Raw genomic sequence first — 15,841 nt, forward strand, 5'->3', positions numbered from 1 at the left:
TTTTTTAATATTTAAAAAAAGTATTTCAAGAACAGAGCAAAGACTTTCAATTGCTTTTAAACGGAAAAGTTCTGCTTCAGTAGAAACTATACTGTCATAGATTAGCACAACATTGTTGTCATATTACTTAAAGTAACAGCATATGTCTACATATCATCCTCAACTCCACCAACTTCTCTTTGACAAATTAGATCTTAAATCCACGCTCTCACCCACCTCATCTTCTTAAGACACGAAGAGTTCACATCCGCACCCTCATCTTTCCAACTCTCCTACATGTTGGGATTCCCCACCTGCCTCAACTTACCTCTCCTACAGCTCCCTATGCGATCCCAACCCAAGCTCTTCCCCTCACGCACCCAAAGCCCGGCAGCCGCTGTGTTGGTCTCCCGGCTCACTTTAGGGTAGGTAACTCCGCTCTGGACTTTTTATCCAAGCTGTACCATGTAGGTTACTCTTAACTTGCAATGAATTCATAACTCAGGACCATTCCTCAGTTTCTTACCACTTATTTCCAACTCTGCCCAGTGTGATTTCTTTCCGTTGGCTGCTTCCTCTGAGGACATAATTGTGTACATCCTCCGTGGATCAGGTGGATCGTACTTTTCCTTGGGCATTCCTGTTGAGACAAAAAGACAAATAATGAATTAAGATACTATATACTGAGAATTATTTAAAAGGTAATTTCCGTTTCAGTTAAATTTCATATTAGACATTTGCTCCAAACACTTTTCAAAACTCCACATAAAGATAACCTGTGCCCATTTACAAACATCACCAAGTGGAAAAGACTGCTATGAAACAGAAGACCACGGATTCCTGATACCCCTACAATGGCAGATGCAGCCTAACTCCCCATCCAATAATTTAACAAAATCCCTAAACCAACATAGTCATTGTGTCCTGACACCTTTTGTGGGATGTCACTGTGTCCTTCAGGATCAGTCCATCCTACTGCAGGCTCTTGGTCCTTCAACAATGAACTTCAAAAAGTGATGATCACCATCACTGGACTCTCTCTCATAAAAACTATGAAGAAAACATTTGCTAATAACCTTGACTATCTATGAGTTCCAGGTGTACTGCAATTCTCAACTTTTCGCACAATTCAGCATACCAAGGAAAGAATTAAGGTTTCAAAAAGATCCTCAAGGCTGTAAAATGACAGCTTTTAATCCAACCCTCATCCTACTCTTTTCAATCTGAAAACGTTGTACCTGACTTAGACATTTCCATCACTTTCTTCAGCCAGGTGTTTAATACTGAAATTTAACTCCATTCGTCTCACTCTCTTTCATGGCATTCCTGATAACTCTACAAGAAACATTGTTTAATTTCTTATCTCTTTTTACCACGCTCAATCATGGACTGTGAGAGAGAAGTGGAAAAAAACTCCTCTCCAAAAAACCTCCTTCCTCTCAAAAAAACCCCTCTTTCCAGCTTTCCTGTACATCAACATAGTTCTACTGTTTCACTACAAATAGGAAGGAAAATAAACCAAAAAAGCCATTCCTGGCTCCATAATAAAGCCCTGTGCCACAGCCATCCCAGCACCACGGGCTAGGTCTCCTCTGTTCCAAGAGAAAAACATCCAGGCTTTAATCAGTTTAAGAGGAAAAACAGCTTACATATATTTCAAATAAATCAATCAATATTACAGTAACTTGCAAATTAACTCCGTGTTTTCAAGTTACATAGGACTTCCAATATAAATCACATTTATCACAAACAAGAGTAATGTTTTTGCATGGCCCTACATATATTTAAGAGCTTTTGCAGCGAAGATTTTACCATCTTAAGACACCACATCCAAAGGACATACTGAAAGGCATAAGCAACAAGCTATAAAATTACCTTTATGAAACACAGAAATTAAACAATGCTTGCTCAAATCACATGTACAAATACACTACGAGCAATATTATGCAGTTGTTAATCAAAATACATTACTTCAATATTATAATACTACCCAAAAAACACTCAACAAAGAAGCAGCAGCTATCCTGGCCAAAATTATGAGCACACCTACCTACCAAATCTTTCAAGGCTTTCTATTTTTTTCACATCCTTAGACAAAGCAAATACATCAGAAAAGTGTTGTAATTATAGAGAGAATAAACAGGGAATAACTGTTAGTAAATTAGACTACCAGCCAGACTTATCTGTTTATTGAATTTACTGGAAAATGTTTGCTCTGCATGTTAAAAAAACCCAACCAACCAACCAAACCCCTCCCCAAACTTTCAGCTAATTATGCATTTTAATTAAAATAAAGCTTTTAGGCAGCACACGCTTACTTTAACACAACAGCTCTTTCACTAATTCACACTCCTCCTTCCCTTTCCCACTCCCACTACTGGTCAAAAACAGATTTCTGCAGTGAAAAGAAATTCCCCTTTAAAAAGTGAATTGTGGGTAAAAGGATGAGATTATAAATAGCAGCTGGGTGGGGCTCCTTAATGAATGAAGGCACTTGAGTACCCAGGGTATGGGAGCCACCAAGTGTAACACTTTCTTCTTCAAACTAAACTAATTAAAGGAGATAAGACTAGATTATAACCACCAGAAAGGTGAAGGCAAAAATTCTCCCTGCAATAACTATGCAACTAGTGCAATAATTATTAGCGAAATAATGTATAGAGCATCTCTTCTGAAATTGCTATATAGAAATATATATCATTCACAAAGACTGATGCCACACAGGAATGCTCCAGTTTGTCAGGAAACATTTACCTTTGTCAGTCATTTGATGCTTTCTCTTCCTGTAGCTCCCTGAATTAATAAATATGTTCCAATTTTTCAAGAAATGAGGCAGATATACTGGAGAGAGAAATCTCATTCAGTACAGAAACGAAGGATCCCCAGAGCACACTCCATCACATGCACTAATTAACAGCCTTGCTGGTACCAGCAGAGTATCGCTCCCTGCTACCAGGACAGGATGACACACTTTTCCAGTGGGTTTTGTTAATGTGTGCTAAAACAGTTAGAGATTTAAGAATTCGAGGTTTTAACACTGGACCTTGGTGACCTTGCACTCCTGGTCCATCCACGATACTATCCTCCCTCTCAGTAAAGCTCCTGTTCTCGATGGTTTTCCCTGTCTCACTGCTGCATTTCACAGGGATGATTCCCTGTTGTTTAGGATTTCCAGGAGCAAAAAAGCAGCAAATACTTAAGAGTCTCCTGGCTGAAGCAGCTGCTGATGACCAACAGCATCACTGACATCAGCCACCCCAGAACACCAAGGATCTTGTCACACCAAGGGTTAAAGCATCATTATCCATCACATGGAGCTCGAGATTTCTCAGGATCTGACAGCAAGGCTAAATTTGGGTTATATTTCACAGGACATCAAACCACAAGTGCAATACCTTGAATTGCATTTCAGCGTTTCACAGCACGGAGCAGTTCAAGAAAAACCAGTCTCTCTCGCAAATCATTGTCTCTCCTTCTTTCTCCACCTTCCCAAATCCAAATTTAGAACCTGCTGTGCTGCGACAGTTCACCGTCAAAGCTGAGGCAACCCTCAGATTAAGTGATACAGTTTTGTCAGACCAAAGCAATTTTAATTAAGAGCCATAAAATAGTGTTGAACAACCTTAAAGCCATTGATAACAGCAGCTTTAAACTACCATAGTGATCATTTGGAAAAAAGCGTACACCACCTGTAGTTTCCAGTTGCAACAACGCAGATGGTGGAAAGCACCACCGAGTATTAGGCTGCTATCACATGCAAGTTAGTTCGTAAAGAAGAAAATCTTTATAAACAAAGATATGACATGGATGCCCAGAACATACCCCAGACTATATAAATTTAATGAAGAGGACATTTAAATATATTTGAATGCAAATTACATTGTTTACTATCTTGTACCAGGTTATTAAAACTATTATTTAAATAGTTGTAAAAAGAGACTGAGAGTTCAAGGAGTGTGGCTGACCATTCCCACCCCAGGTCACTTAGTTCCAACACAGAATTAACACTCCTTACCCCAAAGAAACTGAGCTAAACCAAGCTCATGTCATCAATGGGGCAAACGGTCTGATGTAGAGAATTAGATCTCGAGTCTTCTGAATAGACACAGTTTTAAGTCCTTGCTTGCACAGACAGTACAGAGAGAAAAGAATAGGACAGGGCAAGGGAGAGCAGCGGAGACACTGCCCATCAGGGAAAGGTGCAGGGGGAGGGTGATGAAGATCAGAAAGAAGAAAAAACCTGAAGGTTGTAAAGCCAAGAGAGGGCAACCTGTTAGAAGAAGAGCTGACAAAGTTGGCTAATGCAGCTGGTAGATGACGGAGCACCGGCTCTGCCTTCACTCAGGACCAGACCACCCTGAGACAAAGCCGAACACTCACGGGTTGAGGTGCACCTGTGCTGATGGCTGCCTGTCTCTCCAGTAAAACTACGAGTGATGAACACCCAGGCTTGGTGTTGTTTCAGAGAACTGTCCCGGACAAGAGATGGCGAGACCACCAGCAGCCCTGCAAGCGGGTGCCCCGAGGAGCTCTCACCGCTGCAGCGCCGGCGCCAGCGCGGGTCGGGCCAGGAGGAGCTGGTGGCCTGGAAAACAAGGCCAAGCCTTTCAGAGACGCTGCTGGCTGGGGAAGAACGCAGGGAGGTCAGAGTGGTGTCCAACAAGACTTTGGAAATGTTAAGTCTCCCAGGCTATAGGCATGTGTAAGGCAGCAGGTGGACTATGGAATAGTTAATGCTCCAGATGACCACATAAACTGCCAATAAATAATGCCTCTAAAACGGAGATTTGATAGTCCGGGGGAACTGCATCGAATGACAAGGCAGGAAAGACGGTGACTTTTTTTCCTGTCCTTCCCTTCTGCCATTTTTATGAAATTGCAAAAAGGTGTCGAAAAGTATTTAATCAAAATAGGTACGTGAGCAGGTATTTTTCAGAGTAAGCAGTAAGGTGTTTGGGTTTTTTTAAAAAAAAAGGAAAACAAAAAAACCCAACAAACCAACAACAAAAAAACCCCAGACCAACAGAAAATACTACGGCAGTTCTTCATTTCCTGAAATGCTTTCTATAATACCACAGATAAACTAACTCTATTTCAAAACTAAATGTATTAGACAACTCCTGCAGGCCAAGTACCATCAATTCTTTATAGTATTAGCTTTACTATAAATGTAGATTTCAGGATTGCTACAAAAACTCTCCAAAAAACCATTAGCTTCTTCCGTATCGAAATTTAAATTAGGCAAAGAAAACTTGAATTCTAAAACTTCACAGAAAACAAGGAACAAGAGAGAGCAGGATGGTTAATGCTCAGATACAACTTTATTTGATCTAATCAACTATCCTGAAATAACTATTTCAATACTTACTAAGCAATGTCTACAAATCCCATTAATAAATGTGAGTAACTCTAGAAATACCTCAAGATCCCTATGCTGAAGCATTACAACTCTGCTTCTGAAGCTTCTTGACACATGTTGATGACTTCTTTTGACTCCGCCCCATCCTTTATTTCATTTACTTATCTTTAATAAGCGGATGTAGATCAGAAGGCAGCCAGGAGAAGTAAACAAAGCAGCACCACACCTGGTCAAGTGCAGAATTACTCAAACTTCCTGCTACTTTAATTAAAAACAGTGAATAAGCTATATAAATCTACACCCAACAAAATTAGAAGTAACAAGATAATTTAAGTAATTTTCCATTTCTCGATACAGTACAGTATTGCTTACCAAACGAATGACTTTTGCACTGCAGAAAAATAGCAGGATAGAACGCAATCTACAGTTCTTCCTATTAAACTATTAAGTTGCTCAAAGACCTCGTAATAAAGTGATAGCACATATGGGAGACTTTTCTTTCTCCAAATCCTAATACTGGAAGCTCGTCCCAGACCACTCATTTGTAACCTTACGCCTTTAGCCTTCAAACTCTCTTCCATGCAATCCAAAGTTTCATTTGAAAATGGTTTCCAATGACTTTCCCCATAAATATAAGTGTTTCTTAAACGGACTGATACGTCTTGAATACAAAGCTAATTTAGGAACCTCCTCAACCCCATCTCCAGCCGCTTGTGCTGAGGTTTTACAACGCATGAAGCAGAACTAATCTGGTCCTGCTGCAGTTTCTCCCCAAGACTGTGTATTTTCATTTGGCTCTTGCATCAACACTGACTTTTGTTTGATAACAAAAGGAGCTGGTTTAAGAGAATTAAACTGCCCAAAAGCTAAGGTGGAAGAGGAAAAAAAAAAAAAATTGAGGGAGCCTAGCTTCCTGTATTATTATTATTCCTGTATGTGTAATGTATGTGTGGATTTGCAGCACAGCTCTTTATGGGACTGAAATCAGAACAATGACATAATTGTCCTTCTGGCCACACCTACCCAAAATCTTCTCACACAGCAGAAGGAAAATCTGGTTTCCAACTACCCTCAGCCATGCATCAGTTAAATAGTAACACTGAACAAAGTCTGAAATCCTACCTGAAGGCAAAGTACACTGCTTTTTAGATAACGTAAAGTTGCAGTTGTTCTAGCAATGCATAGGCTAATCAGAAATGTTAACCTGTATTTAAAGGGTTAATCTCTAGTGCTGAGCTTCATTAGAATGAACAGAAATTACTGCTTTAAACCCCAAAGAGCGACTCCCTTCAAAAGAAGTAGATCTAAAAAATAACTACCGTGCTTTGGAAAAAAAAAACCAAACCAAAACTCTAAGGTAATTTCATAGTGTTGTATTCCAGTTTTTACTGAAAAATTGAAGATTTGCTCATTCCCACTCAAAGACCACTACTCGTTTTTTTATACAAGTGCTTTTCCAAATGAATCAAGCTTACTGGTTTCACCTTCCTGTCACTGGTGACACCTTACTCAGCAAATTAGGAATTTCTGTGGGAACTTAATTACCTTTCAGCCTGAAGTATAAGCAAACAAGGCAACAACTCTGCAGAAAGACCCTGGCCAGGATGACAAGGTGCACACCTGAAAACAGAAGCTTCAACAGGTTTATAATAATGGTCAGTCCCTACAGAATTTACACACTTGGATTCATGAGCTGAGTCATCGACTCTATTTATCCCCAGTCTACACTATGCGTGGACAACAAACTAGATAGTGATCTTAACAGCAAAAAACGACAGAAAAAATATTCATAGGCAGGAAACCACAATGAGGAACGGGAGCAAGCAAGTATCCAACACATCCCAGCTAAACCTCAAGTGTCATGTGAAGTAAATTTAACGTACTTCAGCTAAACTCTTATTTAAAATTATTTGGGACCACCCTCCCCAAGGCATACAACTTCAACTAGAGAATTAAATGTTTTTTGGGTATGCCTGACACTGTTCCTACAAAATCTTCTAAATTTCCACTCAGTCTATTTCTATCAATGTCTTATTCAAAACATACTAAATTGAATTTTTTTTTAAAAATAGATTTTAACACACACCTACAGTTTGGGATTTCCCAACTACTAGCAGGTATACACCATAACATGGAAGAAAACTTGCATCCTGCTACGAAATATAGCTTCTGATTATATTTTGCTACAATACACAAGTGTGCAAGTAGATAAACCCAAGTTCAGAAATGCAGATGTAAGCCATCACCTAAAAGAAAAAAAAAAAAAATGAAAGAACTAAAGCTTCCTCAAATTAGACAAATCCATACTAAAGCATGTAAGAACATTACAAATATTTTGATGCTGAATAAACAGAAATTTGAGGACTTGCCTATCTATCAAAATGCAACCCTACATTTAACTTTGTAGGAGTGAACAAGATTGCACTATTGAAATATACACAAAGAAAACATCAGTGTTGCAAGAAAACGTAGATTTTTTTTTTTCTCTACTAGTATGCTACTTTTAGGTAAATATCAAGTCTGTTGTGTAAACATCTATTTGTTGACTGGCACAAACACTCTTGGCATTTTATTTAAAAAAGGCTGTTCAAGTTTTTTTGGTTTTGCTTGGTTGGTTGATTGTTCTTTGTTTGTTTAACTTCTATATTCAGTTGCTATAAGACCAGTTTGAGTTCAAAAGAACGCTTTGAAATGCTCAGAGTGCAAAAGGCACATTTCAGCACAGAGATCCTTCACTGCTCCATCTTCTAGACAGGTCTACAAGATAACACTTTAACTCATGAAGAACTCAAATTCACACCTCTTACCCTGCACAACATCTAATGATTAGAAATACTATATCCAAATGTTCTCAGTGTAGCATAGACATAGTCCAGATGATTAGAATAGTTCTTAATTATCAGCAATTGTATGTAATTATGCCTCTAGTAAAAGGCCACTGTATACAAAACAAACATTAATGCAAAACCAAATTGCAAAGCCAAGGCTGACCTTTAACTGGTATCCCTAGAAACACTTTGGCTACTTAATGAGTACTAGACGACATTTTTTTGCATTTTCTATTTTAGTGTATTCTGAAATGCCAATACATTAAAAGATCAGGCAGGTTCACTAGTTACTTTGATAATTTACTTGCATTACATAATTATACATTGTACAAATAAGGTGAAACCTAAAAGATCAACTTTAAAAGAGTTCTGTCTTAAAACACTTAGCTTCAAGTTTTGAAAATGCAAATACACAGTAAGACCAAGGCTTAAAGGTTTCACCCACAAACATCTCCAGAAAGCTAACGAGAATGGTCTTCCACTCCAAAACGTTAATCCAATACCAACTCTTACTCCAGTGGTTGTGTCCAGACAATCATATTTGACAATTAATTATGACTCTTCATGATACATGGAATATTAATTCTTGTTTAGAGTAACTATTGCACTATTTCTTATCTTTGTCCAACTCGGTAAACTATTCTAAGTACTGGCACGAATACCACAACGTTCCTTACCACATTTTCCTTTATGCATCTGCAGAAAAATTACATTTCTGTTATTCTGTGGGTAAAAACATGAAGTCATTGCACAAAACATTATTCTTTTTCTTAGCCTTGCAACAGAACTTAGGAATAAGAGACAACCTAGCTATTTTAAACGAAGTTTGGACATGAGCTCATTTTCAGCATTCCTGCTATAGATATGAAAAAGAGCTTGACAAGAGATGTCAGTATCCAGATCCAAAAATCTTTGCCTTCTTAAAAAACAATTCCTAGATATTTAAATGCTTGTTAATATTAGAGTTGTTAAACTAAGTTCAAGATATTACAGAACTCATTCACACAGTTCATGCTCTACCCATCTAGCTACAGCCTCATAAAAGCAACCAGACTATGAATAGATTGGTTTTACTTCAAATTCAACAACGAGTCTGAGAAAGTTGCTCCACAACCATGCTCTTGTGCAGCAAAGCCACCTTGAGCTTTCTTTCCCGTCCCCATGTCCCACATCATCGCTCTCTTCCGTTGTGCTGGTGCAGCTGTTTGTGAGACAACGCTGAAAGCCAACAACCAACCCATGTAAGAACGTGGAGGTTGTTGTTGTTTTTTTAAAAAAAGTATTGCCACTCCAGCCACGTCACTGGTTGGTTTTCAGTATTACTCCAATGATGGTTGTACTGACGTAGATTATGTAGAGTTAATGAACAACCAATGCAGCAGCTTTCCAAGTTCTGCCACCGGAGAAAGGTCCTGACACACGACACCAGAAGAAACCCCGGGGTGATGTAGGTTGATTGTAGGGTGGTGTAGGCACAGAAAACACCTATACCATAAACAACTATTGTAAAATCGGTTCTCAAGCCTCCAGAGGTGGATCTTTCACATCATCCCTCAGCAAAGCGAGGATTCCTTCCCAGTTCTAGTTACTCTTCACACAGATCACTTGTTGCTAAAAAACGCTGGTCCCTGTAGGCACTCGTCTATTTACAGATGAATTGGGATTAAGGTGGCACTGAAAACTCCATCTGAGGCCATAGGACCCTGTGCTGCTGGGTGCACAACGGTTACAACTTCTTTAAAAGAATATCTAAAAGCGTTAACGGTCAGCCTTTTGCATAAAATATCTTAACACTTTTAATTATCTAGCCGTTACAAGGCTGTCTCCTTGTGCTGACAGGTGATACAGATCAGACCGTGCACGCTCAAACCTAGCTGTGTTTTAGTTTAGTTTCAAGCCTTCCTGTCTTTGTAGGTGTTGGTGCAATGTGTTGTTTTTGTTCCAAAACGCACATGAAAGGATCTGTCTGTGAAGCACACCCAGTGCTTAAGTTCTTTTTCCTGATCTATAGAGAGATCTATAGAGAGAGACACTTCTGTGGAACACCATTTAAGTCAGATCAACTTGCAGGATCCACACCTCACTCATCAATAGACTCCAAAATAGCTCAAGCAGTAAAGCTGCAGAGATTATTTGTAATACGCAGTATACTAAATTATGGTGTACTTCATGGTCTCCTAACTATGGCAAGATGGTTACCCTAGTGATGTGAACTATGTTCTAGAAACCCCCGAGTCTTCAGACAAACTGCTGCCTTGCTAAGGAAATGGGGGAAGCTCAAATAGCTGAAGGAGGCCTTGGAGATACTGATATTATAAAATGGTACAACATCTTTAGGAGAGGCTTAAGGTAGGATGCTGCTTGACTTGCAAAATAGAGGTTGCACGTCAGGAACATGAATGAAGACACACAAAAGAGCCATCACAATATCCAGGCTGTGATCACATCATCTAGATGGCAGCTTTCACAACATACCCAACAGCTATCCCAGAAAAAAAAAACACAGACAAAAAAAAAATCACAAAAACACACACCTCCTCCCCCACTAAAACAAAAACAACAAAAAAAACAAACAAAAAAACCCCCCAAAACACACAAACAAAATCAAATTCACAAAACCCAGCAAACAACCCTCTTCCTGCAATGCTGCATTCTAGCATAAATTGGAATACTAACAGCAAGCATTTTAGTTCTAAAGTAAACACCTATGTATATCTTTTCTGATCCTAGCCCCTCCTTGATTCCTTCATTTAAAAAAAGCCCTCTGAGGCATTAACAAAAGGATTAAGGTTGCAGTTTTACAAAAGAGAAAATGGAGCTGTTGCCAATTTTTTTTTTAAATAAGCACCATCCTGGAAGTGTAATTAGTTGCTCAAAAGTACATGTTAAGCATTTAAACAGCTTTTTCTATGGGACCTGCAGAAGCATTCGTAAACTCTTTAGGACTTCAACTGCAGAAATTCTGAGTGCAGTCCCCAAACTTATGCCAAGCTTCCCTGTTGGGTGGACTTGTACAACCCAATTTCAATGTAGGAGCATAACTTATGTCTCTTAATACAATGCTAATAATCTTGCAGGATATTGTACAATAATCCAAGTATGAAGCACCAACACCGAAGAGGAATACAAAACAGACGAAACCCTGCAGTGACTCAGTTTGAGCAATTTATGTGTAAAGCTTTCAAAATTACACCATGAAGAAATCTAAATTTAGACCGGGTTCAGTAACGTCAGTGAAGTATTTTGACACTGAAAGCAGTGCAAAATCTCAATATACAGATGGAAAAATAAACAACAGATATATTGTATGCAACAGGGAAAGGGGTCAACCTGTTACATGCAACTAGGACTAAAATCTACAAGTCTGTTGGGAATATTCTTGTGGGGTTTTAAGGTCAGTGGTCCTTTTTCAAGCTCATTGTATGCAATTGTAAGCTTTGAGTACTACACATTTCTCCTAGGAAAAAAAAAAATCCACTATGCAAATAAGTGACAGTTCTTGTATATTCTTTCAGTCCTGAAGACTGAAAGGCATCTGCATTCACAAAGATACGGTCTGTCCACGATCTCCAGTTAATGCAGCCCCATTTGGGCCTGGAATGTGATGTTACAACCTGCACGTATACATGTGTACGGCCAAAACTACACGACAAAACCAGCGAGTAATTCTAAACGCCAATATTCTGTTAGCAAACAGAGCCAGGGCCTCTGCAGCAGAGACTGCCTGTTGTAGCATGTGGTGCTCAAGTGGAAGGAGGAATTGTGGTTCACCACCCAGCCTCTTGGCCATGGTGATAATGCAAATAATAAGATACACTGCACTACAAGCAAAACTACTTAGCTTTTTGGTGATCGATTAACAGGACCATTTTTACTTACACTGCCATGGTTTTTTTTTAAAAAAAAACAGATGCTTTTGTTCATCACCTGGGAAATAATTTTTAGTTTGCTCAAACTTGGGAGCATTTGACCCCATTTTAAAGACAGTAGTTTCCATCATAAATATTGCACTTGCTTAGAAGGATGTCTTCCTAATATCTAGTACAGCCTGATCTCAATGATTTTTACCTTAACTCATTCAATTTGTGACCCTTTGTAACACGTTTTCAAGTCATATGTAAAATGTTGAAAGTATTTACTTGCCCATGCAGTATTACAGTTTCATCTATCTTTATATTTCAGTTCTTCCTCTAAAATTCAAGCAAAGAGCCTGAACACATCAAGACCGTATTCAGAGTTCAGCTTCAAAACGCAAACAGAAAAGAGATGCATGTAGTATCCTTTTCATAAATGGACTGATCCAAGTGATTCAGGTGAAAATTGAACAGAGTTAATCCAAACGCAAAGGGCTCCATTTCAGTAATAGCATGAATAAACCCCCACGGAAGGCTTCATTGCTAGCAGCAAAACTCCAGAGTCCAGATGAACCAGCAGGAAGAACAGAGGGCGGATAATCCTGTAAAACTACCCCACTGGAAATGCTGATAAATTCCCAATTACGAGACCTGCTCTAGAATGAAAAAAAAAATATGCGAGATACAATACAATTACCAGTCAACACTTGCGTATCTTTGTATTTAATCCAGACAAATACCACAGGTATTTCTTAATCCCTTGGATTTTTGATTAGTTACCCATTGTGATAAAATCTAGATTAAGAAAACAAGCCCCAGAAATCAAATGAAAACCCCGACGATCTGCAGCTCTAGTTACAAAGCAAATACCTGTCTGTGAATTTGTATTTTCTGTAATACAATTTTCTATGCATTTATGGAAATACAAATATCTATATTAAAAAAACTCCATAAATAAAAGAAAAACCCCCTCTTTTTTACTGCATTTGTTCTGAATGTATTTTTTATATTACACAAAGTAGGGTTCACAAGAATTTTTAATGTTTGTGGAAAAACTGATGATAAAATATGTGTTCGCAACATACACGCATATCAAGACAGAGACAGGTGCATAGATACATACTTTTCCAAAGCTTTGTCTGATCCCCGGCTTAAAATTCTCTACAAATATCTAAACGAGCAAGGCCGCACGCGACGGCAGCTCAGGGAGCGCAGGAGCTGCGACCTCCACACCCCGATAAAGGAGTTCTGCGCCCCGTCCAGGTGCTCAGTCCTGTACACCTGTCCCAGCGTCGAACAAACGCAATTAAAAGCCCCCCCCCGCCCCGCAATTAGCTCAGGGGAAGGTAACTGCCGCTCGGACGCCAGGACGCGCCGAGCCCCCCGCCCCAATTCCCCTCTGTTTATCGCTGCATGCGCCTGCCCCGCCGCCTCACGTGCCAGCGCCCGGCCCGCCTCCCGCGCTCCCCCATTGGCCGCCGGCGCTGCCAATCACAGCCCACGCCTGCCTCGCCGTTTCCCTCCGCCGGAACGAGCAAGGGCCGCTCCGGGCCCCGGCGCCAGCGAGGCCTCGGCTCCCGCTGCCGGCGGGGCGGGCGGCTGGCAGCAGCTCCTTCCGGAGCAGGAGAGGCGCCTGGCTGACAGGCAGCGCTGCCGGCCCTCGGGGTGGCGGATCAGCCTCCGGGGAGGCAGAGAGACGGGGAAGCCGTGCGCCGAGGGCGGACGGGCAATTATCAGATTGATGTCATTTCCCTCTGCCTTTGTTTAATTATTTTAAACTCGATTGCACAGTGAGGAAAAAAAAAAATTAAAAAACACAGAAAAACCAAAAAAAACCCCTAAAAAAACCCAACAAACCAAGCCGTACATCTTGCAGATGCCATTATACTAATTCCTCTTAATTGCCTTCCCGATGCAAATCAAGCCGGGCTCCCTGCGAGGCGCCGCCCGGCCCGGCTCCCTCCCGCACGCCGGGTGGGTGTTTACCGGCCTCCGGCCCGGGGTGCGCGGCCGGGCAAGCTCCCGGCGGCCGAGCCCCCTGTCCCCGCCGCTCCCCGCTCCGCTCCCGGGCATTTCCCACCCGCTTCCCCGGAGCGCGGGGCCTCCCCTGGGCGGCCCCGCAGCAACAACCGCCCGGGGCCCAGCGCTTCCTCCAGCGCCGCCCCCGCCCCCCCCCCGCCCAGAGGGGCCTCGCCCCGCATGACGCCCCCAAAACGAACCGCGCGGGGGGCGCCCCCCCCGCCAAACTCTGAAGGAGTCTCTCCCCCTTCGCCGTAACGACGCCGCTCCCCTCCCCCCCAGCACCCCTCTCCCTCCAAGGACGGCCCCCCCGGAGCCACAGCCCCCCCTCCAGGCGAGCCACCGCCGCTGCCCCCCGCGGCCGGGGCGCCCCTACCTGTGGCTGCAGCATCCCCGTCCCCCCGCCGCCCTCGCTCCGCCGCCTGCCTGGCTCTTTGTTTCCTGCCGCGGGCCGGACGGGAGAGCAGCTCCCCCCCTCCTCCTCCTCCTCACACTCATTGAAAGCAAACAAGCATCATGGCGGCGCTGGCGGCGGCGGCTGCGGGCGGGCCGGCCCTCCTCCTCCTCCTCCTCCTCCTCCTCCTCCTCCTCCTCCTCCTCTCCCTCCGCCCCGCCTGTCCAGGCCGCGCACGCTCCGCGGTCGCGGAGGGGAACGCAGGGCGGGGGGGGCAGGAGGCCGGGCCGAGCTCGGGGGTACCCGGCCGTGGGGGGGCAGAGCGGCCGGGGGGCTGCGGGGAAGGGGTGGAGGGGACGTGGGGTGATAAAAGGCGATCGAGGGGTGTTTTGGAATAGGGGGGCGCGGGGGAGGCAGAAAAGCGGGTGGAAGTAGCGTGTCAGCTGTATGGTAAAACACAGAACCGGTGAAATGGAATATCGCAGGGAAACGGTCTCTAGCAGGAGTCCAGGAAGCCTAATTAAAATAGACACTTATTTGAAAAAGAACTTTAAATTCTCCTGCAAAAGTCAGGCACTCAAACTTGCGGTGGATGCGCTCAGGTGAAACGTGGACGGTGCACTGGGCGCTGCGTGGGAAGCGGGATCTCTTCCACATGCGTGTCCTTAACCGCAAACCAGCTCCCCAGCTCCTTTGCTGTGACATTTGCACAAGCAGCGTCTGCCGTGAAATGGCCACCAGAACTGGCATCCGCACCTTTGTGAAACTCGGGTTATGGCTCACATAGTTTTCTTCTTTGAACCGATTAATGGATGTGTACAAAGGTATTTGGAAAAAATAATGTATGTTGTTAAGTGTTGTTATTACTGCTCCTGTGCAACAAGACTTTACAGTAAGATGAGACATGCTAACGTTAAGTGATGGTGGGGAGGTGCCATCTGTGGTGTGGTACTGGCCCAAATCATAAATAATGATTTCTAAATGAAGAATTTCCTTTTCAGATTTAAAATGTTCAGGCATTCGTGATGTGGCAGGAAACGTGCGCTTGGTATGCACTACCTCATTGACAAGAGCGGTAAAGAAGAAAAACGTTACCCCAGATACACATCCCTGTGTCTGAACTGGGAAAGCTAAAAAAGAATTGGAGCTTCATCTGTTTAGATGTAACTGGATATGTAGCTGGAAATAAATGGTACTCACACTATTGTGCAATAAGGCATTCTCTTTTAACATAATTTTAAAAGAGGATGGTACCTGGTCGTGTTTCTGAGCAACACCACCAACCACGGAGAGCACACTTTGAAAAAGATGACCCTGGCATGCTGCATGCCAAACCCCATCACAGAACACCCTCCGTCGAAAGGCCGAGCCCTTTAGCACTTTGTTGGAAATAATCCTGCTATACTTC

General features: G+C 42.3%; 1 protein-coding gene across 4 annotated transcripts in view; it reads right to left on the reverse strand.

Moving 5' to 3' along the window:
- The window catches only part of CNOT6 (CCR4-NOT transcription complex subunit 6), a 31,792-nt gene extending 17,186 nt beyond the window's left edge, over positions 1-14,606 (reverse strand). For 2 of the 4 annotated variants that reach the window (XM_065644145.1, XM_065644144.1), the window contains exons 1-2: positions 14,416-14,606; positions 506-619 (exon numbers count right to left, since the gene is read on the reverse strand). In XM_065644145.1, coding sequence (XP_065500217.1) covers positions 506-617 — 112 coding nt within the window. In that variant the 5' untranslated portion in view covers positions 618-619; positions 14,416-14,606. The remainder of the gene's footprint in view (positions 1-505; positions 620-14,415) is intronic. The other 2 variants (XM_065644147.1, XM_065644146.1) reach the window with 2 other exon arrangements.
- Positions 14,607-15,841: the final 1,235 nt, after the last annotated feature.

The sequence above is a fragment of the Caloenas nicobarica genome, chromosome 13 (genome assembly GCF_036013445.1).
Source record: "Caloenas nicobarica isolate bCalNic1 chromosome 13, bCalNic1.hap1, whole genome shotgun sequence".
Taxonomy (NCBI): Eukaryota; Metazoa; Chordata; class Aves; order Columbiformes; family Columbidae; genus Caloenas; species Caloenas nicobarica.